General features: G+C 37.6%; 2 protein-coding genes across 2 annotated transcripts; both read left to right on the forward strand.

Annotated features, from left to right (window-relative positions):
- The first annotated feature begins 746 nt into the window (after positions 1 to 746).
- Positions 747 to 22,632, forward strand: LOC143880154 (target of rapamycin complex subunit LST8). The gene is made up of 12 exons (XM_077382932.1): positions 747 to 885; positions 1,212 to 1,238; positions 1,337 to 1,461; positions 3,978 to 4,079; positions 4,183 to 4,295; positions 17,216 to 17,285; positions 21,027 to 21,104; positions 21,219 to 21,335; positions 21,722 to 21,816; positions 21,974 to 22,053; positions 22,164 to 22,223; positions 22,370 to 22,632. Exons 3-12 carry the CDS (start codon positions 1,354 to 1,356, stop codon positions 22,495 to 22,497), a joined length of 951 nt encoding a protein of 316 aa, XP_077239047.1. The 5' UTR covers positions 747 to 885; positions 1,212 to 1,238; positions 1,337 to 1,353; the 3' UTR covers positions 22,498 to 22,632.
- A 2,742-nt stretch (positions 22,633 to 25,374) lies between these two features.
- Positions 25,375 to 27,000, forward strand: LOC143878525 (uncharacterized). The gene is made up of 2 exons (XM_077380796.1): positions 25,375 to 26,231; positions 26,458 to 27,000. The coding sequence occupies exon 1, from the start codon at positions 25,518 to 25,520 to the stop codon at positions 26,190 to 26,192; it is 675 nt and encodes a 224-aa protein (XP_077236911.1). The 5' UTR covers positions 25,375 to 25,517; the 3' UTR covers positions 26,193 to 26,231; positions 26,458 to 27,000.
- Positions 27,001 to 27,386: the final 386 nt, after the last annotated feature.

Raw genomic sequence — 27,386 nt, forward strand, 5'->3', positions numbered from 1 at the left:
GAACTTAAGTAATTGCTCACATCACTAGTGATGTTGTGACCTGAAATAATTTGTTCGGTCCGCTTTCGGTTTCCCTAGCACTACTCTTCCCAAAATCCATGTTTTAAAGATAACCTGAAAAATCAGGTCCACAACGATGTATTTTTTTCCTTGTGTGCGAAACAACAACTAGAATCCTTGAGAGATCCACCAGGAAAAATTTGATCCGATCATGCCAAAATAGACGGAGTAGTAAGAATAAAAGCAAGCTAGACGGAGTAGTAAAAATAAAAGCAAGCCGCAAGATGCACCCCAAGATTTTATGTGGTTCGACCCAGGTGCCTACATCCATGGGTGATAACACAATCTTCCACTATGAGAAAGCATAATTACAAAAATTACAACGGGCATAACATGCAAACCTTAATCCCTCCCATGTCTACTCAACAACGACTGTACAAGAGAGTAATCCGAGAAAAGGCCCAAGAGAACCCAAGAGAAAGCCTAAAGATCACCTAAGATCAACCCTAAAGATCAACGCAACCCAACCCAAGCCGAAATCGGGTTGAGCCCGACCCATGTTACACACTTGCACGCATATCCGCGCAAGTTAGCATCTTGCTAAGGCAAATGGATATGATATATTCAACCCCCCTTTTTTACCTGGGACAACTCCCTCGATTGTGACTATCCCAAGTAAAAAGAATATACTGGCAAATTATGCCACGCCGCAAGTTTTAGTGGGCCCATCTATACTTCAAGGGCATGTCCCTTGCTCTTTTCCATTTCTCCATACTGAGATCGAAGAAGAACTCTTCAAAACCCAAAACGTTTACATGTCAGAAGAGGAAAAAGAAGAAAAATTGGGGATTTAGGGTTTCCATCGATCTTTTGTTTCTGAAATGAGTAAAAGTCCAATTCCCTAAAATTTTCAGATTTTCCTTTTTCTGTGAAAATCGAGCCTTGATTCAGTGATATTTTATATGTTTTTGAATTTCTTTGTGATCAAGTGGTTTAATCTTCTGTTCTTTAAGGAGATTCTCAAAATTCAGTTTACAATTCTGAAAGCTTTCATAAACTCCTATATCATTTGATTGTGCTGTTGAGATCTTTTGTTTTATATAAATGAGATGGATTCTTTATTCTTTTTTCTCTGTTAGATTTATTATTGTAAAAGAGATTAGGGTTCTATAGTGAATAATTTTACTGATTTGATGAATTTTGAAATGCAGGATATAGAATGGATTGAGAATTGAAGGGTAACTAAAATTTTCGCTTTCCTTTTTATTTTCTTCTTCTATAGATTATTTTGCCTTTTCATCCCTTTTTTTGTCTTATTATATCTATTGTTGATTAGTTGGGCTGGCGATTGAGATGAGTCAACCTTCGGTGATCCTGGCGACTGCGGGATATGATCACACTATTAGGTTTTGGGAAGCTAAGAGCGGACGGTGTTATCGCACCCTTCAGTACCAGGATTCGGTAAGTTTGTTAATTTTATTAATTCAAGTTTTCTATCATTTTTTTGTGGTCATTAGAATTTTGATTATATGCTTGTCGGAATTAATTTACAGAATGTGTTTATGAGATTTGTAGTTGGGAAATAACAAACGGAATATTTGGGCTTAATTTCATGCTCCGTGAGTGCGTGGAAAACAGTATCTGAGCTCGAGCTCAGAAACTGTGTGGGCCCACATTTTTGGGGTGACCCAAAGCATTCATTTGAAAGGCCCTTACATAGATAGGGTGTCCACAAAAATTCAAGGGTTAGGATCATCCTAAACCTTCCATTTGTGGAGGGAAAAAATGGGCAGATTTGTGGAGAAACAGTATCTGTCCATTTCCCCCTCCACTTTTGGATGGGTTAGGATGATCTTATGGACCTGTTTTTTGGTACACACGCTATCTATGTAACGGCCTTTCAGATGAATGCTCTGGATCACCCAAAAAATGTGGGCCCACATGAGTTTTGGATGCTCGAGCTCAGATAAGCTATCTAAGCTCGAGCTTAGAAACAGTTCTCCTATATATATATATATATATATATATATATATATATTATTGGTAGTTTTGATGGGTTTTTTGTCAGAAGCTGTTAGTTTTCTCTGATATCTGTCATTTGACATGTCGGTTATTTAATTTGCTTGGATTGGATTGGTTCAGGTAGGGATGAATTCTGCCAATTTTTTATTCTTAAATTTCTGAGCTATCACACATTGAATTGGTGAACAACGGATATCTAAAACAAAATTTCCCAAAAAACATATTTATAAGAAAGGCTACATGATAGTGTTCATAGAACAAAGAAATTTCATTTGAGATTGAGACCTTGCACATTTTGTTTTCTTCAACTGGGATTTTATCAGCATGTTGTTTGAAAGAAATTCTAGGGTTGCTGAAGAGAAGGAGAGTTGGAATTGGACCTCCAATTCATAGATAGGAGATTATCAAAGGGGAGAGGATTCTTTCTTTATCATGGAGATCTTACAGGTCTATCATGTAGTTGTACAAATGAACTGGAATCGCATAAAGACCTCAATATGATGTGGGAGATAACGACAAGATTAGTGCTCTAGAGGATCTTAAACCTCCCTTCAATGGTCTCTACGATAAGCCAAAAGATTTTCACATACACCGTAGTCCAAGAAATTGTGCTAGTAGTGTTCTCAATCCACGGAGGCAAAAGAAGTTGCAAACCAAATGAATCCTTCTCCTTTTGTAAACCTTCTTGCATATTGTTTTTCCTTCGGATAAATTTTCTACCAACCGATTACAAAAAAACAATACCAGTTAAAAGAAGAAAGGAACAAAATTTCTCACCTGCTAAAGTTGTAACGTATGTGGTAACCTTATCCCTCTCATCTATTCTAGGAGCTCCCTTTCTTTCCTTATGCACCTGAGCTGAAAATTCCATTGCCAACGAAGGCAGATTGAACTTTAAAATTTTGAAATTATTTCCTGTCATAGAGTTTGCTCAATGTTGAGTTGGTTTCTAGGTATGATCATTCAGAAAGAGGGAAAAGAAAGAACAAGAGAACTCAAAAGCTATTAGGAACTTTGTTGCTATAGGAAGGAGGATTCTTATGGGAAGTTGAACTTTGGCTGTCACCGAGATAATCTATGTAGCTGTTGGCATTGTTGACATAGTGAACGTGTGGTAAAAACTAGTAACAACACTTTCATATTCAGTGCTAAGCATATGAGTAACAAATATTATTTTTGAAGTTCTCAATTTGGGAAGGGAGCTCAATCCGTTTGATATAAGCATATCCTGAGAAATGACGACATGGCAGATTCTTTTGCAAGAAAGGAATGAATGGATATGCCTGTTTCGAGTATGGATTTGGGACCTCTTTTATAGTCGGTTTTTTCGGGTGTCTCCTCTTTCTTTCGAGTTTTCTTTTTCTCTTCATGGGGTCATCTTGTCCCATCTCTCTTTCCTTTATCCTCTTCCTAATATATTTCATAGAAAAAAATCACGGTAAGTAAAGAAATGAAGTAAATATAAATGTGACTGTGAAGCTAACAAAACCTATCTTCATTGCAAGAACATTAATCTGTTTTTCCTTTTTTTTATCTGGTTTGCAACTTTAAATCATAAAATCAACTATCTTCTTATGCTGATTGTCCTTCGATTTGTCTTGACATATCGGTGTCATGTTGGTCTTTTTGATATAAGATCAAAGATTTTTCAGATATGGTAATGGTTTATAGAGAAATTATATGGTGCCCGATCAGGCATGATCTGGTAAAAGAGTGCCGCCCTTGATATTTGATCCAACAGCAGCCCCCTTTTTCATCTTTTTAAGGGGCTGCTGTTGGATCAAATATCAAGGGTGGTGCCTTTTTCAAGAGCATGCCCGATCGGGCACTGTTTTAAAACTCTGGTTCATATACTATATATGTGCTTTCCAAATTCCTGAGCTTTTGGGCGTATCTTTGATAATTTTATTTTTGCCACGAGTGAAATCTGATTTTTCTGAGCTTTATATGTGCAGCAAGTTAATCGCCTGGAAATAACTCCTGATAAGCAGTACCTGGCTGCAGCTGGAAACCCTCACATTAAGTTATATGAAGTTAACTCAAATAGCCCTCAACCAGTACGTCTTTTCTTTTTAAGAATTCTTCATTTCTGCCAAAGTTTTATTGTTATTTGTTCTATTTTGTACTTGCACTGTTATACTTCCTGTGTTTCAATATCAGGTGATAAGCTATGATTCACACACTAGCAATGTTATGGCGGTGGGGTTTCAATGTGATGGCAATTGGATGTATTCGGGTTCTGAAGATGGTACAGTAAAAATTTGGGATTTGAGGTACCATAACTGGCTTACTATAGTTTATTTACATAGTATAAAGGAACATTTCTCTATGGTAGTACTTAAATCTACATAATACATTAATTGAGGATGGGCATGTGGAAGCGTGTCTTTGAGTGGGTCCTTCTGATTCCTGCTGACTTTGCATTTTAACCAAATTATTGAATCCATACTGGCGACTATGCTATATTCTCTCTCTTATTCTCTTTATCCACTTTCTCTCATCATCATCATTAGAAATAAAAAATCTCCTCTCTTACTCTCTCTCTCTCCATCTCTCTTTGCCAATTATTGTATTTACAGATGCCATCCTCCCTCTCTAGCTACTTCCTTTCTCCTTTTCTCCCTCTAATCAAATTAAGCAGTAAAAATAATCCCCTCAATCTCATATACTCTCTCTTATAATGGTACTATTTACCCATGTTGTCTACCCCCTCTTTTCTGTTACGATGGTGATGTTAAAAACACATGGCTGTGTCTTCTCTCACTCTAGCATTTTCACCACCTTTTGTTTATCGTTTTCTGAATACTCAAATAAAAAGAGGGTGGAAATGCAACCAATTTTTAGGAAATGACAAGCAAAAGGTGGAAATGCTCGAAAAGGGGGTAGCAATATCATATGTAGCAGGTCTTACTTTGACTTATGCAAACTGCTCATTCGTTAGACCTTTCTTAAGATGTTTTATTGTGTAAATATCAACAAAAACTACACATTATTTGATGTTGAGTTTGGATGATTCGTTTTCGAAGCAAGACTTATCTAGTGAATAGTTTAGATGAGTCAAAGGTGGGACCCATTCGACAGTCGTATCTTGAAACCCTGAGAGTTGGTATCCATCACAATGACCGCCTTCGATCCTTCACGTAAACTCCAATGCAGCTTTTGTCAGGTCTCCACCATATTTTCTGGCGACAACACAATGTGAATCCGCCCCATACCCCGTTTAATCGTCACATGCAGAAGCAGCTTCCTCAGCCTCTGGCTTCCATTTGTTGGTTAGATTGGATTTCCGTCCACAGCACTGCGTATGCAAATGAGCTTTGAATGACTTTTCAACCATTGAAGCAGCTGCGGTCAATTAAAGTTAATCAAAAGTTGATCATGGAAGGAGGCTGATTTCCATCTATCTTCTGATTCCTGGGTGAGATTTGATCGAGACAAATCTAAAGAAAAGCGAGAGAGAGGGGGGATATAGAAAAGTGTACGGATCGGGTTAGGATTAGGTTTGAGAGTTCTCTCTCTCTCTCACTCTCTCTCTCTCTGATAATAGCGTTGCAATGTAGTGTAATATCTTTATCTTCCTCTTTAATAGTGCACAACCCCAATGTAATCTAATGAGGCACGTCCAGTACATCAGATGGGTCCCATCTTTGATTGATTCAAACCATAGTTAGCAATACTCCGTTTCAAACGCCGTTTTTGTTTTTGAAAAAAACGCGTTTTATTGGTGTGCCATTTAATACTCCGTTTAAATCTGCCAATGGCGATTTAAAATAAAATAAAATCTGCCAATGGCGAAGCAGATAGTCTGGCGAGAGCTGGGGTGCACAAAGAAAGCCTCGAATTGTTCAATTTTCTTCCTCAGTTCTTTCTGTATGTCTTTATCGTTTTTTTCTTGATTGTACACCTTTCCACGGTCCTTCTCGGTCCCTTTCTTTTAATGAATCTATCTGCCATTAAAAAAAAAAGCTTTTACAAAGAAAAAAACTCCGTCTTTTGAGGCAAACGTTTTAAACGCGTTTAAAAACATTTTAAACATGATTTTTTGGCCAACATTCCAATTTTACGCCCACCATATTTTGTAAATGACAAAATTTTACACTTATTTTCTTGTGTTTCCGTTTTTACTACGCTTTTTTAATCTATACTGTATTAAACTCAAATTTTTGCCTTCCCGTTTTTTTGCCAAATCACGTTTTGCTAACTGTGATTCAATCTACTGATTAGCCTTTGGCTTCTGTTCTTCGGCGAGACTGGATTTCTGGCCGCCGCCGCATGCTGGCAGATGAGCTTCATTTGACCTTTCGGGCATTGAAGAAGTTGTGGGCCTGCTGTCAATCCGATTTCACTGGAAGTCGACCGTGGAAGTAGGCTGATTTCTTTCTATCATCAAATTCATTTCCAAGATTCAGTCGAGACTGTTCATTTCATAAGGAAAAGAATAGGTAGAAAGAGTGGAGGATAGAAGAGAGGAATAGGGTGGAGTGTGTCGATTAGAAACTCAAAATATCCAAAATACCCTTATTGGGTAAATATGCTTACAATCACACTTCTTTTAACACACCCTCAAGATTTCATCCATGCACAGCTTATTATAAATTATTTGAAACTGACTAATATCTAGCCCCTTAGTGAACTCATCATCAGAGTACCGATTTTCTTACTCATGACTGTGTCTCTGATGGAATGACATGATAGTGAACCTCAATGTGTGTGATTCTTTCACAAAAGACAAGATAGTTGGGAATGTAGATGGCCGCCTGATTGTCACAAATCACAATACATCAATACATATTCATAAGACTTGGAACAATAAAGCCATGTAAAAGGCTTAATCCTCATCGTTTCACACAACGTATGAGCTATTGGTCTATGGTCAATTTCAACATTGGGTTGGCTACAACATTTTGTTTCTTGCTCCTCCACGTTACGAAATTTCCAGCTACAAATATACAATATTCAAATGTGGACCTCCGATTATTCTGATCCTTAGACCTATCAGCATCAGAAAAACTTTTAATGTTCAATCCGCCAGATGGTCTATATAGAAAACCTTTGCCTAAATTATCTTTTCAGATATATCAAAATTCTACAAACCATCCCACTGCTGTTTTCTTGGTGAGTGGTTAAACTAACTAAACACCCCAACTGCAAAGGTTATGCCAAGCTGAGTGACCGTTAACTAAATCAAACTTACAATCAATCTTCTACACTATCCATGATCAGTATATTGTTGACCCTTACCTGCATTGATCTTTGTATTAGGATCCCTCAGCATTTCAACTAGTTTAGAATTAGATCCTAACATCCCTCTCTGGTAAGAGGCTAACTCCTTTGGATTGGGCCACTTCAATGCCTAAGTACCTTATATGAGCAAGATCTTTTCTCTTCAAATGTTTGGACAAGTGACACTTCAGATCAACGACACCACCTTGATCACTCCCAGTGACAGTGATGTCGTCTACCAGTGACAATGATGCCAACATACATCACTGGTATCACCACCAACTGTTGCTAACGAATAAATACGGAATGATCAGAATAAGTACTTTCAAACCCATATATCACTCATGGTTTTAAATTTCCACCGAAACTGTCACAAAATTACTGACATATTTGCATTTCCATCCATACCAAAACGCATACCAAGACCATAAACGTATGTGTATTATTGGTGTACGGTATACCAGATCAGTGTGTGTTACATAATTATATTTATAGGAATCGCATGTGAAATGTGGTGACAAAAGTTACAAAACCGAAACTGAATGTTAAAACCTTGATTACAATTACCTTACTAAATTTATCAAACCATGCTCGAGGAGATTTTTTCAAACTATAAATGATATTTTTCAGCTTACTCTCTCCCCGAGCAACATAACCTAACAGTTGCTTCATATAAGCCCCTTCTTGCAATTCACCATGTTAGAAAGCATTATTGTTATCAACTTGATACAGAGGTCAACTTATCAAACACAACTTCTAAAATGAGTATCCTCAGTGTGTTTAGGCAAGCAACTGGCCAGAAAGTTTCAAAATAATCCTCACCAAAGGTTTGAGTATAACCCTTGGCAGCAAGCCTAGCCCTTAATTGCTTTGCAGTGTCATCAATGTGATATTTAACTGCCTGCACCCAACGGCATCTCGCACCCTATTTCCTTAAAGGGATATCTGTCAACTGCCAAATGTTATTTTTATGAATGACTTTCATCTCATCTCCTCATTTATGCACCTTTCCACTTGAAATACATCCTAGGCTGCTGATATGACATGGGAATAGGAATAGAAGACCGTGGCAAGGAAAAAGAATGATATACAGGATACATAAGATTAAAGGACTCAAATATTCAAATAAGATTAAAGGACTCAAAATTAGTAATGCAATGTTGAGTGCAAGAGGACACAGTGGAAGCATGGTTTTAAATTTTTACCGAAACCAAGACGAAGGGACTGAAATATTTCTGTTTTTATACCGAAACCGATACAAAATGACCGAAACATTTCTGTTTTTATCCCCACTTTATACGCATATCGAAACTAAAACCGTAAATGTATTAGTGATATACGATGCGTGTATGTGTTACATAATTATATTTATATGAATTGCATGTGAAATGTTGTGTATGCATTGTATATAAATATTTTTATGAAGGGGAGTGATAAATCGACTCCCCAAAATGATAAATCGACTCCCCATTTGTCTTTCTCTCTCCTCTAGGTTAGAGAGAGAAAGAGGAGAGAGATAGACACATGGGGAGTCGATTTATCCATTTGGGGAGTCTATTTATCACTGCCCTTTTATGAATTGCATGTGAAATGTGATATGTACTGAATTATTAGACATGCATGACAACACATCTCTGTTCGATATTGTTAAACAATTATAGGTAGTTTTTTTTTTGCTTATATGATGATTTTTGAGTGTGTATTTGTGTGTATTCTTGCAGTTCTTGAAGTTTCATATTAAATGTCTATCATTTACATATGTTTCCATGATTTTGCATGATTTTCACTGTAATTTCTACCTGAAATCGACATGCCTTCGTTTCCTTCATGAGCAAAATGCATACTGAAACTTAAACTGAAACCTTTGGTAGTAGAGTTGTGGTCCTTTTGAGTACAAGTCCACATCAAGATGCTAACTTTTGCAGAAAAATAAGATGCATCCTCAAAGAAGGCAACACTAACACAAACATAATTTCGATGGGCACTGGGATGATAACATCGATACCCCTTTTGAACACATGGATAACCTAAAAAGATACACTTTGTTGCACGAGGGATAAGTTATTAGGACCCAGACCCTAATTATGAACAAAACATGCACCACCAAAGCTATGAGGAGACAATTATGAACAAAACATGCACCACCAAAGCTATGAGGAGACAAACTAAACTATGGTATGTTACGAAACAAAATGGAATAAGAAATTTAATTATCCAAGACAGATGAAGGCATGCTGTTAATGATATAGCAAGCCGGGAGTATGACATCTACCCAGTAGTGTTTTCTAACAAGGATATTAATTATCATGATTTTGGCAACTTGCATTCAAACACTCCATTTTGTTGTGGAGTATTGGCACAAGATGTCTGATGGATTATGTCATTTGAGGTACAATAATCTTGTAAAGCAATTTTCATAAGTTCTTGAGTATTATCTAGACAGGAATAGGTGTCTCAAAATGGACATCTATTTCCCTTGTTTGAATGGTTTTTTTCCATCCTAATGAATTTCTATTTGCTTATGAAATAATTTAAAGCTAGACACATAATGTTTTTTTTTTTAATAATGAGCTAGACACAGAATGTTATGAAAAGTAGATCACAGTTGTGCATTCTCTTGTGTTAAGGTTTCTTCCATATCAATTATCATCCATATTTCTTTTTGTTGTTGCCATGCAAGTTCACTCGACCTTTCCAATTTTATCTGGGCAATTTGTAAATCACTCCTAGCCTCTATCGCAATTTGAAGTTTCCAGGGCACTTTTTAAGCAACCGTTTATCTACAAATAATGTGAACAAGCCAAATATTAACGGAACTAAGTTTGGATAACAGTCACAGCTTTTGTTTGCCACTTGAATTTGAGCTCTTTACGAGCAATCATTCCACGCAAACAAGGTTGAATAGTGGTCGCCAAAGGAAGCAAATTTTGTTAAGCTTTCTCTACAATATACATTCACACATTTCTATTAAGTGATCATTCCATGCAAACACGATTGAATAGTGATGGGGACATCAACAATGGGCGTGGATTCAAGGTTGACAAGCGTAGACGTGGACGTGTCTGATGGCGGGGGACTCTAGCATGGGCCACAGACATGGGCGTCTTTTTTTTATTGTTTACTTTCTATTTTCATCATTTTATTTATAGCCTACTTTTTAGGCATCAAATCTCATCCGTTTGGTGTGTTTTTTGTATTATTAGAAAGTTTTTTCAATTACCTATCTAATGAGCCCAAGATCATGGTTTAAAATTTCGGTTTCGGTAACCGTTTCGGACCCCACCGAAAACCGAAATTTCGGCGAAATCAGAAATTTTGGTCCGAAATTTAGTAATTTGGTTTGAAATTCCGGATTGAAATTCCGAAATTTAGGCCGAAATTTTTTAACACTAAAAAAATAAAATAAATAATGGCATTTAATCGAAATTTCGGACCGAAATTACCAAAATTACCGAAATTTCGGACCTAAATCCAAAATTTTGGTCCGAAATTTGGTAAATGACGAAAAAATGAAATTTCAGATAATTTTGGTTTTGCTGCCCACCGAAATCCAAAATTTCAGTCGAAATTTAAAACCATGCCCAAGATCACATGATTTGGATGTGTTTTGAGCAAGTTATGAGTGTTTTTAGGAAGTGGTATAAGTCTATTACGGGATTACTATTTTTGGTCAATCTTTAACTTTACTTAGTTTACTTTGGATTAGATGAATGGTTGAGATTAGTTGCTTAGGTTTTAAGTTATCTTCTAGGGTTTATTTTCTTATAAATACATCTTATGAAAGCAATGTAAGGGACTTTTAAATATTGAATAAGGAATTAACGTTTTTGCAAAAGAAGCTATTGAAGCTCTTCTCTCTTCTTGGTGGCTTGGAGCCATTCTTCTCAATCCCCTTTCATCTTCCCACTTCTATTCTCCTCTCAAATCAGCCATAAACAAGTAAGTCATTAGTTCTTCAAATTTTTTTTTGTGCTCTTGAACCCTAAATACAAAAACGCAAAATGCAAATATCTCCTACATCGTTTAAGATTTCATCTTTTGACTTTGAAGGACTTTATTTGGGACTACACCTCAGCCAAAGCATCCAAGATCCATAGCTCTAAACCCCTCTTGCAGTCAATTGAAAATTCGCACTCTTTTCAAGCCCGGAAATCCTTTTTAAAAATCCATAGCCTAAACCTACCATCAAATCAGAACCTAAACCCTAGAATTACCTTTCTTTTACCTATCTAAAACCTTACCTAAGATCTGGACAGCAGTTTCCTTCAATTTTCAGATTTGTAGAAATTACCAAAATACCTCTATGGCCTAAATATGGATTATTTTGACCAAATTCCTGCTGCTGCTGTACATTTTTTTAATATTTTTCTTCATTGATTATTATTAATTTCTATGCTTTTGTTATATCTAATTGACATGCATTACAATATCTTTTACTTCTTTTAATTGGTTGCATGCGTATGCCTAGTTTCAGACTAATCCTTCTATTATCAATTCATCTTACGAATCCTTATCGCTTTGATTGATTTGTATAAGGTTTAGTTCATGCTTAATTACAATCTTTACAATTATTTATGCTATTTAAGTCTCATTATTGCTGTTGTCCATAGATTACTTAGGCGTTAATTTAGCCCTAGGTTAGTTGCTAAGTGTCCTTTTAGTTTTCCGCGTAAGCCCTAAACTGTCCTAAAGTCTTAATCCCATTAGAGTGTAGGATTTTCCCTAAATTAGGTATTGTTCTGCATCAAATGGTGGTCGCCAAAGGAATCAAGTTTTTGTACGCTTTCTTTGCAATATACATCCACACATATTTCTATAGCTTCAGACAGGCTAGTTCTCTTTGCTTGTTCTAATTCAATACCTCGCACCTCCACTTTGTTAATGTTTTTTGTTGGACATAACAGGTTCCAATCTGTTTTATTCTAGTTATAGTGTCTCACGAGTTAGCCAACTTGTAGGAGGTTGTTGCGAGCTTTGTTTGACATTGGAAAGCTTAGGATTGGTCTTAGGTGATGGTGTAATTTGCTTGCCTTTTCCTCCAACATTGTGGACTGTCCTTTGCCATAAAACGCTTCCTCCAATGAATCTCAAAGTTTTTTATCCTCTCCACCAGCTTAAAGAGTATATAATCTCTTTCACTATCAGTGAGTCCCACCTTGTTAGCCCTTCTGGTTCTAGTTGCCACAGGGGATAAAAAACTAGCCTTTGATACCAATTGATGCTGGACCAAAAGGGGAAACAACTAAATATTGTAACTCCTCTATCAAATTGATGCAAGATGTTCCAAGGAAGGTGGAAACTCTCAGAATAGGATAACCACACTAACATTAGTAACCGGTCGAGGGAATTGGAGAAGATCCAACCTGTTGGATTTTCGCAATTTTTGGATATTTGCTAGGATTGGTTAAGATGACGAAGATCTTCAAATATCAGGTCAATCAGACCATTGGATTTTAGATTTGGTAATATTCACAAATCCGTAAAAACTTAGAGATCGACAGCCTAGATCTGATCTCAATTTAGTTACAACTTTTGTAACCGGTCGAGGGAATTGGAGAAGATCCAACCTGTTGGATTTTCGCAATTTTTGGATATTTGCTAGGATTGGTTAAGATGACGAAGATCTTCAAATATCAGGTCAATCAGACCATTGGAATTTAGATTTGGTAATATTCACAAATCCGTAAAAACTTAGAGATCGACAGCCTAGATCTGATCTCAATTTAGTTACAACTTTTGGATCAGCCTGAAATTTTAGGATGGGAGAAAAATCAAAGAAAGAAAGGAAACCCCAAAATTAGTTGTAATCCACCCATTGGCTCAACTTCTATGATCACATGAAGCGAACTGTTTTGGTGTTTAGTGTTGATGACGGGTGTCAAGGGGCTTTGACAGGTGTCATAAGGCTGTAGGTAAGGTTTTAAATTTTGGTTTCAGTTGGCACAGGAACAGAATGTTTCAGTTGGAAATTTCAGTGGCATCACGGAAACATATGCAAATGGTAAAATTTAAAGATGAAACTTTAGAAAATGCTAGAATAAGAATACACTTAGAAACCCTCACATAAGCACCATTCAAATAAAAAAAAAACCCATCACATGAGCAAGACAATCATCATAATAGTTTTACAAAGATATGGTGTTTTCAAAGAGGGGTTGGAGTGTTTTGCTTTCCTTCCTCCGTGAGACGTGTGGTGTCCTGTTGTTTCCATTACTGTCTTTGCTGTTTTTGATTATTTTGTATTATCTTTGTATCTTTGGCGGTCCATCTCGGCCCACCTTCTTTAATATATTATCATTTCAAAAAAAAAAAAAAAAAGTTTTAAAACATTCAAAACCTAGTGACATGCAGTGTTGTGTATGTCTAATAATTTAATACCTACCAAATTTCACATGTAATTCAAATAAATATTTTTACATAATATTTGCCCCCATTTCTCATAGAATTCATTTAAATATAATTATGCAATACATACTGATATATTATATCATTATTACACTTATGATTTTGGCTTATTCATTTCAGTCGTTTGGGTTTCGGTTTCGGTGAGGGTGGAAATAGAAACATTTCAGTCATTTTATGCCCGTTTCGGCAGAAATTTAAAACCATGGTTGTACGTGAACAGGTTTAAGGACTGGGTTGGGTACCGGCTTAAGGCTGTTTGTAGGTTTTGTTTAGGGACTGTTTAGCATTTCTAGTATGGGACTGTTGGTTGCGTTTAAAAGGGACTGTTTTCAGAGACTAAAAGGGACTGATTTAGTAGATGAAGAGGCAATGATGGGGGCTGATGTGGTAGAGTTTAGGACTGCGGCTACAGGCTTCAGAATTGACACATAACATTTTTAGGGTCTGTTAGCAGGTTTCAGAACTGTTACATGTAACAGAAGCAGGGGCAGTGCTAGAAGGATTTGGGTTGTTTTCTACGATTTGGCCGACACTTTGAATTTATTGCCGACACACGTGTCGTGTCGTGTCCGACACGACACCTGTGTCCGTAGGTGTTGACACTCCTTTAGACACTTTTAAGTGTGATGCTAGAAGTGTCAATAACTTTATATGTATGTATGTGTACGAGCGTGACACTATTTCTAGATTTTTAGGGGTTGCCATGTCAGATACCTCATATCCGTGTCGAAACTCGGCACACGAATCCGTGTCCACAAATCATGATTGTATGTACTTTCTATTTTAGACGTGTCCTCGTTTCTAAATTTTGGGAGTTCGCCGTGTCTGACACTTCGTGTCTGTGTCAACACGCGACACTCGTGTCCGTGTCCGTGTCCACAAATCATAGGTTGTTTTATACTTTTCTTAGATCTGTAACAGATCAAGAAAGGATTGATTTTTAGGGGTTTTGACAAAGTAGGGCAGTAGGGGATATATTGGGGAGTTTTGGGTGGAAAGGATATAGGTTTAAGGGCTGCAAGTAGGGTTTTATGGCATTACTTGAATCAGAGACAGATCAAGACTTTTTAGCATAAAAAGGACCAGGGTTAGGGTTAACGATTGTCAATGTTAAGGGAAAATAGGGTTGGAAACTGTTGAACGCATCTTTTTCACTAAGGTGACCAATTTTTTGCTCAAACAGTGTAACTGGTGACGATATCTTTATCACTAGATTGAGCAATCTATTGCTCAGGGACCAGAAACTGATGAAGGTATCTTTGTCACTAGGGCGAGCAATCTATTGCTCAGGGACTAGAAAATGATGAAGATATCTTTATCACCAGAAATCTATTGCTAAAGACTAGAAACCGTTGAAATTATCTTTACCACTAGGGCGAGCAATCTATTGCTCAAGGATTGGAAAGGGGTGAAGGTATCTTTGTCACTAGGGCGAGCAATCAATTGCTCAACGATTGGAATCTGGTGAATGTCTCTCTATCACAAGGGCGGGCAATCTATTGCTCAGGGTCTGGAAACTTGTGAAGGTATCTTTACCACCAGGGCGAGCAATCTGTTCAAAGACTAGAATTGGTGAAGGTATCTTTATCACTAGGGCAAATCTGTTGCTCAAAGACTAGTACTGGTGAAGGTATCTTTATCACCAGAGCAAGCAAACTATCAAAGACTAGATCTGGTGAAGGTATATTTATCACTAGGGCAAGCAATCTGTTGCTCAAAGACTGGAAACTGATCTTGCTAGGGGGGTTGGATCGGTTAGAGGAACATTGGATTGTTTGATCTTGAAGTTCCTGAAGAAGGAACTTAAATTTGCCATGGATTAGACAAAGTTTCAAACGAATAAAGGCATATTCAGGAAGAAAGGGATTTCTAATCGATCACTTCTCGTGGAAAAGCAGTCTGATTGGCTAGATCCAAAAGGAGGAAAAAGTGACATGGGTGAGTGTCCGATTGAATACTCCTCAAAGATGAGGTTTCTGGTTGGACCGCACCACCTCATTCATATTTCAAAACAAAAGCCTATGAGTCTCTGGTCAAAATGCTGCAAATGAGTAATCTCTGTCCCTGAGGAACCCACCCTAAAACCTCAATAAGGTTGCCAACCCTTGCCTTTTAAATCATTCGGTTAAAGAGGATGAGCCATAATAGTGAAGCGAAAGAGGGACAACAGATCGCCCTGGACTTATTTGTGCGTGTCATTTTATTGTATTATGGCTGCTGTTTTAATAAAATTTTGTTACTTTTCAAAAAAATAAAAAAATAAATTAAAACCAATCGCCCTGGTGAAGCTTCTAAGAAGTCTTGAAGAAACAACAGGACGAACCATTCACCAATACTGAGCACCAAGCTGACGACACAATGTACTTATCCAAGAGCGCCATGTAGCCCCATTCCACTATCATTAGTTTTCTACATATCCACCCTGAAATAACCCCCTTCTCCCACTTCGGTGATAGAAATCCATATATTCATTTGCAATCAAAGCCCCATCACTTAAAGAGCCCGTTCATTATGCTCATGCTATTTTTGCTAGTGCAGAGGATAAGAGGGCATAGAATAAAGACAGCCAATAGCTTCATTGCTGATTGTTCCATCTGGATTCCAGGTTAGGTGAATGTAATTACGGAATATGGTTAATACAGTAAGTAAAAGGGTGGGTAATTTCTTTGTCCTCGTAGAAACCTATATAAAGACAATATTGAAAAGTAACCCAATTCTGGGTAATTGATTAGACTATTTTTTTTCAAATGAAAATAACAGATAATTGATTAGACTGATACTCGTAAACCATCTTGATGGTTTTGTAAATACTCATATTTATATAGATATCGTATCAAATTGATATAGCACTCATTCTGATTTCATCATTTCCTACCCAAGATGACAATTGAATGTGGTTGACAGTGATTTCTTAATTGTTGAGGTAGCCCACACAATGATAAAATTGAAACTCTTACAGCTGTTTTATTGTTTTAGTTCTGTTAAATGAAAGCAACCCAAGCGTGGTAATTAAGTAGACTGTTACCTGTTCTGGGGCATCCTCCAGACGTGGACAGTCTTCTATCTATTTTTGGTTTTCAAGGAATTCATGATAGCTGTTTCTTTTTCTTTTTCACCCGAATTCCACATTTTTTTTCCAGCTTCTATTATTGTAAGAAAATGTTTTAATAAATGCCAACCAGGCTCCTTTCGACAAAGTTGTGCATTTCACACATCACAGTGAAATGAATATGTGACTGAAATGTACCATTAAAAAATCTGACAGGAATAAGATGCATTGTTGATTTTAATGGCCAAATCTGCTTCTCTGTTACTGTTGCTCCCATGGTAGCTAGTTATTTAACAGTTATTTTAATTTGTGTTTTCTATGCTATTTTTGACTGCAAATATTATAATATGGTCATTTACACTACTGTCTTCTGGATACTATTTTGGGTTTTCTCATGAACAATTTAGTTTGTGCTTATTTTTGTCTACCCATCATTATGCAGAACCTTTCAAAACAAAAAAAACCCATTATTGTGCATTTTTTGTTGCTTTATTCTCATCTTAAATCCGTTTTCAGGGCTCCAGGTTGTCAAAGGGAATATGAAAGCCGTGCAGCTGTTAACACTGTCGTTCTACATCCAAATCAGGTGAAGCTTCTTTCACTGCTGCAGTTATATTATTTTTATTTTTGACAAAGACGACAAAGAATTAGGGAACTGATATCTGCACAAAGATTTGATAATGGGACAAATCACCTTGTTTTACACGTCTCGAATTGGCTGCTGAGAGCTATTTGGGAATTGTAATAGCTTTTGACAACTTCTTAAAAAACAAGGGGATTTGTCTCATTATCAAAACATGGTCGGGTGGATATCAGTCCCCTATTAATAAAATAAGAGAAAAAATTACAAAATAAAATCTGCGGGAGACTCGGACCACATCCCTAGAAAACCTCAATTTAGCCAAATTATCTGCCGAGCCATTAGCATTCATTGGAATGTATGTGGAAACAATATCTCTTCCTCAAACCAAATCCGTGATCTCGTCAATGTACCGTGCCAACCTCCATGGCCCCACTTAGGTTTTAAATTTTGGATTCGGTTGACGAGAAAACATAAATCTTTTGGTTTTGGTTGGAAATTTCAGTGGAAATCTTGTTAAATTACGAAAACATACGGAAACATTTGTAAATGATTGTTTTTTAAGATGAAACTTCAGGAAATGCTAGAGTAAGCACAAATACATACATAATAACCATCACATAAGCAAGACAACCATCCATAATGGTTTAACAACATCGAACACCTAGTAACATGCATTGTCACTCATGTTAGATAATTCAGTACATACCACATTTCACATATAATTCATATAAATATTTATGCATAAATAATTCATATAAATATTTATGCATAATGCATACATCACATTTCACATGCAAATTATATAAATATAAATATGTGATACATACTGGCATAGTATACCACTAATACACTTACAGTTTTGGTTTTGGGATGCATTTCAATTTCAGTATGCCTTTAAGTGGGGATGGAAATTGAAACAATTCGATCGTTTTATGCCAGTTTCAGTGGATATTTAAAACCACGGGCCTCGCACTAATATACTTCGCCCAAGAATTCACATTGGCTGACTCTGTGACTCACCGTCCACCCCAAGCTTCCCTAAACCAGAGACTTGTCACCTTTACCGTTGAAGAATTTGCATGGCCAATCAGACCCAGAATAGAATAAAATATAGTCCCCTCACTATCCCTAAAGACGCCTCCAATGTTCCTTGCTCCAGGGTTGCCAGGGGATGAATCATCAACGTTAAGCTCAATCACATCAATAGTTTACATTTTAGGATTTCGAATCTCTAGAATATCACGCCAATGACCAATGATTTGGCCCTCTGTTTCCTACAGAGCCTACGAAGCTACCGAGAATGTGCCCCCCCTCCCCCCCTCCCTCCTTGCTCCAAAAACTTCAAATGGAATCATCTCCCAAAGCCTAACCCAGAGAACACAAATGACGGAACTGATAAATCTCCATAAACTCCTTGACCGAAGTCGGGGCAACCTAAAAAACATTTAAAAAACCCAAAGCCTAACCCGGACACCTGTTCGCCTTATGAGTACCTCCTTTTAAGTATATCTTCAATATAATATTCTTCAACATCACGGTCCAAACTGTTGAATCTTGATTGGGATGGGCGCCATACAAACCTTCTTCCAAGGGAAGGTCACTTCACGTAGGGAATATAAGTTCACACACAAAAAAATGAATTGATGAAGAAAGAACCCTAATGTCGAGGTGCGATCTGTCGACGCCTGTGAAATAAAGCAATCCTCGGGCAAACAAATGAGATGACGCTGAAAAATCAATCTGTGGGTCCTTAATGTTCCTAAAAACTACCCATCCTCTTTTAAACGAAATCATGAACACTCACATTTTGATCTATCATTATCCTAAAGAGGTTGAGAAAAGCTTGAAACAATGGACACTAACTGAACCAAATATCATGCCGGAATCTCACCCTTTTTCCCATTCCCCGCCCTAAACCTAGTACTACAGGTAAACTGCTCAAGAACATGACAAACTATTTTTTCAAGATCCCGAGCTTTGATTTTTTCCTAACTATATTTGACCCATCCTTACCTTTCTCATATTTACCCTTAATTACTATTCTCTTTCCTTGCCAAACAGCCAAAGCCATTTATCAAGGAGATCCTTATTTGGTAAACAACCAGCAAATTTCCAACCCCCAAACAGCCACTTTTCTTTGGTAAGCAAACGACCTCCCAATTTACTAAATGCATCCTTTTGGCTTATTCGTTCCCTTTCTAATGAAATTTACTTTGCAACTTCTCAAGGTGTTTAGCCGCTCACATCTGGCTTTTAAATAGGGACATAGGTTAATAGGCAAGTTAGATTACACCGCCTTAATATGAATAATCTGTCCCCAAGGGAAAGAAGGGTTTCTTCAAACTTGCATGCTTATTCTCCATGTTCTTGATAATTGGGTTCCAAGGGCACTAGAGAGGATACTCAAACCAAAAAGTAATTTAAGATATGTCCTTGGAACCTCTGTCATACTACAACCAAATATTTTTGCCAACTGTGACACAGAAGAATCAACCCCTCTACAAAGGTTTTTCCCAAGTTCACTTTTTACCTTGACACAACCTCAAACCACCTCATAATGGTACGAAGCATACCAATTTGATCAATATAGGCCATAGAGAAAATAATAGTATCGTGGACAAATTGAAGATGGGAAATCGTGCCCCACCTCCCTAATGAACGCACCTTCAATAAAACCAAGTTGACAAGATTTCTCCACGATCTTATTCAATGCCTCTCCAACTATCAAGAACAAGAAGGGAATAGCGGATCCCCTTGCTTCAAGCCCCTCGAGCTCTGAAAGAAATCTTTACGACTTCAATTGATCCTAATCGAAAATAAAGAGCTCGTCATTCATTCCCTCATTCAACCTCTCCATTTCGCCCCAAAACCCATTGTTTTTTGAAATTAACAAACTCCCATTCCACATGGTCATAGGCCTTCTCTATATTTACTTTTGGCACCATCTCTGTCACTTCATCTTCCAAGATTCCAAACATTCATTATGAAAATCATAGCACACCTACAAGAGTCAGATTGGGTTTTAGGTTTTTTTTCTTCTTTAAACCCGACTAGTGATTGGGTCGGGTTTTCAACCTGAAACCCTACCCAACCCAAGAGTGAAGCACGAAGCGGGTGCGGGAGCGGGGGCGGGGAAGCGGGGGGTCTAGAAGAGTCTAAGTTTGGGAGCGCCATGGGAGTGTGCATGTAATATTTTATTTATATATCTTTCAAAATTCAAGCACATCAAAAAATAATAGTTTCAAACCATTTTTATATGTATCTTTCAAAATTTAAGTACATAAAATAGCAGTAATTTCTAACTATCTTCACCATTTTCATTTACGTACACTTGTTCCTCACACCTTCTGAAGATGCACAAGCCTTTGTGCTTGCTCCAATGAATTACTTTGAAGAGTTGGAGAAGTTCGATGCAAGGAAGTTAGTGGTGAGACTTATGGAGTAATAGAAGTAGGTGAGAGCGTCATGAGAGCAGTTCCTGTCACTTTGGGGTCGCGCTCCCTGGAAGCTCCTTCCTAAGGAGCGCTGAATCGAGGTTCCTAGGTGGGAGCGGCACCCCGAGGGAAGATTCCTGCTTCTAAGCCCAAGACCCATGATTTCTAAACCCGACTGATGTTATGTCCATCTGATTCCCTGAAGTTGTGGCATGGTTATTCTTGCTTTGATTTAATGCTTTATCAAGATACAAACACCTCCGGTTATTAATCTGACATTGGCGTTGTCCATTTATGTGAGCTGTTGCAGACAGAACTAATATCCGGCGACCAAAATGGAAATATACGTGTATGGGATTTGACCGCAAATTCATGCAGCTGTGAGTTGGTAAGTTACTGACGTAGTGCACTTTTCCAATGATATGAACTTTCAGATTCTGAGGCCTTCTTGTTGTATTCATGACCCATCATTTATTGAATTTGAAAATGAATGCTTGTGTAGGTTCCAGAGGTAGATACTGCTGTGAGGTCTCTGACAGTAATGTGGGATGGGAGCTTAGTTGTTGCTGCAAATAATCGTGGAACTTGTTATGTTTGGCGTTTGTTACGCGGAACACAGGTATCCTTGTACTATGTGCTTAGTTTTTAAATTTTATGCATGCTGCTAGCTTTAATCCACTAGTTTTTTTTGAAGAGGAATGATAGAATGTAGAAGAGAAATTATAGAATGAAGGGCGCCCTTGCAAAAACCAGTTTCAAGGGCGCCCCCATTGGTCAGTTTTAGCAAAAGTCAAAGCCTTTACGTTTTTTTCCCTGTGCCATCCTCTATTTTCGGTGCCATCTTATTTGACTTTTGCTGAAACTGACCAATGGGGGCGCCCTGGAAACTGGCTTTTGCAAGGCAGGCGCCCTTCATTCTATCACTCCTGATAGTAGAATTGTACCTTTAATATTATTATAGTTTTAATCATTCTTCATGCAACCCTAAATTCTCTTCCGCTACAGACTATGACGAATTTTGAACCACTGCATAAACTACAAGCACACAATGGCTACATCCTAAAATGTCTACTGTCGCCGGAGTTCTGTGAACCTCACAGGTTCAATATCTCATTTTCATTTGTCCTGAAGCACTTCTTTACTTAAAGTTTATCCATTAAATCTAGATCAAACATATTTATTTTCTACAATATTTTGTGGGTTTCTATGAGGGATTCAAGTAAGGTTTCTTACATGAATCTATTGGAATTTTTCTAGGTATCTGGCCACTGCATCTTCTGACCACACTGTTAAGATATGGAATGTTGACGGTTTCACGTTAGAGCAAACTTTGACAGGTAAATCTTGAATCAGAATCCTTGCATGGTTTCATCTTTTTGTTCTAACCTAGCCCCATCTCGAGTCATCTTTATTTTATTTTCGGTGTTTTTGGATCATATCTCCACAGGTCATCAGCGCTGGGTATGGGATTGTGTTTTCTCTGTAGATGGGGCTTACTTAATTACGGGTATAGGTCACTGCACTCATTTTGCGAAGTCTTGTAATATGGATCATATGTTCTCTTAATTGTTTCTCTTTGTAGTTGATTCTCCATTACCTTTATAATGAGGGTTTTTCTTCCTTTTTTAAAAAAAATAAAAATTTCAATTGCAGCTTCTTCTGATACAACTGCAAGACTATGGACAATGGCGACAGGGGAAGCCATCAGAGTGTACCAAGGACATCACAAAGCCACCGTTTGTTGTGCTCTCCATGATGGCGCCGAATCATCTCCATCATGAACTCGACTTAGGGTAGGCCTGTGTTACATGTATCAAAATGCAATGGTGAGAATGTTTGTATAAAACTGTATATTCTTGCATGACTATTTTCCATCTCGGATATAAGAAATTATCAGTAGCTTGAACTCCACTAAATTTCGAGTACTGTTACCATAGATTACAGGTTGGACAATGTTTTACAGGCTACAGAGATGTGACCCATGATGTCCTGGTGATTTTTTGGATTAAGCTTTCTCCTAAAAAAATTCATGTTTCCTGTGGATTTAACATTAGTGCTTCCAACTGAAAACCACAATGGGCCACTTCTTAGACATCAGTGTGGTCCAGACATTTTTCCATTCATTCTCTTTTTTGAGGATGTTCAGTCTGTTAGTGGTGGTCCTTGGAAACAAGGGATTTAGCCGCGTACTCAAGAATGACATGGGTTTGAAACCTTTGTTTCAAAATTCAGACTCGTATGGGAACTCAGCCAAGGTAAAAGGGAGTCTACTATTGTGTGTAAATGTTAGATGCGAGTTTTGATGAATTAGTAGGCAAAATGCAAACTCGGACAAGAACTCGGCCAAGATAAAAAGGAGTTTTGATCGACTTAGTAGGGCAAAATGCAAAGTCAGACAAGAACTCATCCAAGATAAAGGGAGTCGACTCGGGCAAGTAGAGGATTGACTCGGGGAGTTCTTAAATAGTGTTTGAAACTACAATACTGTAGTTCTAGTCCATTCTGTGGCTCCAATTAGATTTTCAATTGTCCGTATATTAGGATGTCCTTACTGTTACTAGTATTCTTGGTAAAATGGATACAAGTCCAGTGATTGGGGTGATTGTTTACTTACCCCTTGATGTGAGGTCTGAGGCACCATTTCCTGATATAACATACAGAAAATTCAAGGTTTGTGTATCTTTGCTAATATTTTTTTCCATAATCAAAGACAAGCTCATATCAGATGAATTGATATATATGTAGAAGAGGTGGTTTGATGGACATGGTTCTTTTAGGTGGAATGAATAGCTTCACAATCTCTGATAGGTTTAGGCATTTCATGGCAGATGAGATGATGATATGTATGTAGAAGAGGTTGTTTGATGGAAATGTTTCCTTTTAGCTGGAATGAATAGGCGTCACAATCTCTGATGGGTGGATTTCAAACATATAGGTACTGAGTCTGATGATGATCTCAGTGATTGAACCATGGGTCCTACTGTGTTGCACGGGGTGTCTTGATTTAGGGAAAAGAAAATTATCGAAGATAGTATTTTCCATGAAAAAAGCATTCCATTGAAAATTAATTTCTTGGATCTAGTAGGTTTGCAGTTTTCCCTGAAAACAAGAAAATCCTTCAATTTTGGAAATTTTTTTCCATAAAAAATGATTACCAAACACTGGAAAATTCTTTTTTGATGGAAGAAAAAATTTGAATAGAAAAAAATTCCATGCATTCACATAAAAGTATGGAAAATATTTTCCAAGGAAAAAATATTCTGTGTATGATTCTGTCAAATCGGATTCAGGTTGAATGAAAATCACTTTTATTAATTAATCCCATGATTTAATCAGCACTGAGAAATACCTTTATAATCATGTTCTTTATTAGAATAATACTCAATTCGATAACTATAAGACACCCATAAGAAATTCTAACAGGTAAGGCAGATTAACAGACTGACCAAACGAGGCATAGATCACTATCAAAAAAGCAAAGTGAAGATGAAATTTTTCATTGGTTTCATTTGAAGTAAGCGAAGAAGTTCCATCTGTCAAGAAAACAACATTTTACTCCCCCTATCTTCTTCAATCAAATCCTGATTTTTGACCACCTGCTACAAGCAAATTGCTGGCCCAGCAATTTCCCCCAAAACTCTACATATGTTTTGCATCTGAAATATTTAATCCTAGCAGCATAAACAAGGGTAAAATTTGTGTTTCCCCCTTCATTTTCATAGTATTCATGGCTAAATCTAGACTGTATATATTTTTTTAACTTTTCTGCGTTTTCATATAAATCTACAGATACATCTATTTTCGAAGAAGCTAATTGCGTTGCAATGGAAAAACTAAGTACAAACTAACCCCTAAAAACAGAAAAACAGAGAAGAGGAAGGAACACAGATGCACAAAGATAAGTAACTATAGAATAGTAAAAACCGTCGCTAATAATAAGCTAGCTCCGGTCTCCGGTCTATGCCTTGCTTAGCCGAGGTGCCCGCATCCGAATTGGCCGATCTCCATTGATGTTGTAACTGAGGTTCAATTAGTTTGCTTAGATTAGCAATTCTCAAGATTATAAATGCTAACTTCCATGGACCCATTGTCACTCCTTTGGCCCATGCTATAACCACTTTTGAATCCCCTTATAAAATACATCTACCACAAAACAGTCCATAAAGATACGAAGGCCTTTAGGTAAATGCTCTACCCTCTGCCAAATTCAAGAGGTATTTAACATGGGCCTGTATTTTGATTGTTTTCTATGGCATATGAGTAATCATTACTAAAAAATTCAGAGTAACAGGGCGAGAAATACATCTATATGTACATGAAAAAGAAGTGGCATGGCTGTTAAAATGTGTATTTTAAGAAAGCCAGCCTACTTTCCTTTAGGATGCTTTAATAATAAGGGATTTGCTAAGGTCCATCGCAAAAGGCTTTTCGCGGCTGGTATGACGTGTGACAGACCAGCCGCGAAATGCCTTTTGGATGGATGCTAGCAATTCCCTAATAATAATAATAAGGAAATCTATAGTTGTATACACTTCAGTCCAAAAAAAAATGCATACTCTCTAAGATAGTAACGGTCCCAACACCCAACATTTACAGCAAACTTTGCATCTGCAAAGGAGAGGGAGAGATATATATGTGTAAAGTAGAGAACCCTTACCTTTTGACTATATGAAATGGTATAGAAAAGAAAAAGAAAAGAATGAAGACCATTCTCACCAAAACCCCTCAGTGATTGATCATCAAACAAAACAAAACCTCTACCACCACCACCACCACCACCACCAGAAATACCTCCCATATCATGGGAGAGAAAGAGAAGAAGAAACAGAAACACCAAAACCCAAACCAACAACAACAACAACAATCCAACAAATCAACAACAGATCCTTCTTTCAAGCCGAGCTCTGACGTAAAAGGCCTCCGATTCGGCGGCCAATTCATCGTAAAATCCTTCACAGTCCGACGCGCCATTCCCCTCGAACTCTTACGCCTCCTCTCCCTCCCACCTTCCCACTACAACCAACAACCCAACACCCCCTTTCCCTTCCCTTCAACCATCACTTTCCTCCCTACCAACTTCACAATCTTAGCCCACCATGCCTGGCACACCCTCACCCTAGGCTTAGGCACCAAAAAATCCAAAGTTCTCCTCTTCATTTTCGAATCCGAAACCATGAAATCGGACGTAGACCGCCTCTGGCCATCGTTAATTCCACTCGGAGAAGTAAATAAGAAGCTCATCAAAGGGCTTTCTGGGTGCGAAATGGCGAGGTTTAAGTTTAGAAAGGGATGTATCACCTTTTATCTCTATGCAGTCCGGCATGTAGGTGTCAATGGGTTTTCGCGCGCTGATGATCTTAGGACGATTTTACAGTCTGTGGTTGAACTTAAGGATTTCTTGGATCACACTGCAATGCTTGCATTCCCAAGTCAGAGGAGCATTTGTTTCTCACCTCCAGTTGCCATGGCTCACTGATAATTTCTCTTCTCCCTTCCTCTATTGATTTTTCTACGGGTAAAGAAAAAAAAAACTTATTCTTTTTCTTGTTTTTATTCATGTTGATTTGGGTGATAAACTGGAATTTAGTTTCTGTTTTCTTACTTCTGATTTTCTCTGTTGTGTAATTTAGTTTGAGAAATTGTGGGACTGTTGAGAGTCAATAGTTTTTCTAAAAATGAGTGTATCATTTTTTTCCCTTTTGACTCTAATAGTTGTTTAACTATTCTTTTCCATGTTTCAGCCTTTGAAATAAATGATGCAGATGACTTGGAAAACTGTTGAATGGCTTCCTCTCCCTTTTTTACTTGCCATTTTGCATTTTTATTTTGAAACCTTCTTGGGTCATTTGAATTCTTTCCTGTAATATCAATGGAGGAAGTGAACTATGAAGCTGAGATGTTTACTCTATCATGTGTTATGTGACCAGTTTGGCAACAGAAACCATGAGTCCTACCAACTAGGGTACAAATGCCCATGGGGTTTTACACTAGCTCTTTATTGCTCATGTGGGTGTAAAGATCAAATGGGTAGGGGGTTTATTTGTTACAGAATCAAGTGTTATAGTGGGTTCCTATGCTCTGGAAGAGGAAAAGAAGAAAGTGGTTAAGGCTGATGGGTGATGATAACCTGTGGTGGCAAAAGCTGGTTTTGCATTATGCAAAGCAAAAAGAAGAGGGGCCGACTCCAACCTGTTTCAACACTTTATGGTATACAAAAGCAATGGAAATACCACCTTTTCTTATTCTCTTTAATTATGCCAAGGACCCAACTATTCCTTCCCTTCCATGGACCATCCCATTTATCCAATCCTTCCAATCCTTGTGTGTGTGTCTATATATATATATATATATATGTGCATGTATGTATTTTCGCGGCTAATCAATGGGCACGTGGCATACATATTGCCCGTGTCTTGATCAACACTAAGGATCAATTTTTGGGTCCCACCAAGAGAGGTATGATAGGGACCGTTGATCTTGCACAGCATCATGAGGTGACACCGTATGGTCTTGGTCTCATGCCAAATGAACTTCCATGAGTAAGATAAAGGGTTACAAAAAAAATGTGTATCTTTTCTCAGTAGCACCCTAAACGATGCTTGATGGATTGATGGGCTTCGATCATCCAATCAAGGTGATCAGAATGAAATTGGCGCGTTGGATCAATGCT

The sequence above is a fragment of the Tasmannia lanceolata genome, unplaced genomic scaffold (genome assembly GCF_043159265.1).
Source record: "Tasmannia lanceolata isolate RefF3 unplaced genomic scaffold, GAP_Taslan_0.1 ptg000006l, whole genome shotgun sequence".
Classification (NCBI taxonomy): Eukaryota; Viridiplantae; Streptophyta; class Magnoliopsida; order Canellales; family Winteraceae; genus Tasmannia; species Tasmannia lanceolata.

Bases quoted from the DNA above. Each gene is read 5' to 3' on its own strand.
- LOC143880154 (XM_077382932.1), top strand. From the start codon at position 1,354: ATGAGTCAACCTTCGGTGATCCTGGCGACTGCGGGATATGATCACACT. The intron at 21,105-21,218 runs GTAAGTTACTGA...ATGCTTGTGTAG, and splicing joins ATTCATGCAGCTGTGAGTTG to GTTCCAGAGGTAGATACTGC. The intron at 21,336-21,721 runs GTATCCTTGTAC...CTTCCGCTACAG, and splicing joins GTTTGTTACGCGGAACACAG to ACTATGACGAATTTTGAACC.
- LOC143878525 (XM_077380796.1), top strand. From the start codon at position 25,518: ATGGGAGAGAAAGAGAAGAAGAAACAGAAACACCAAAACCCAAACCAA.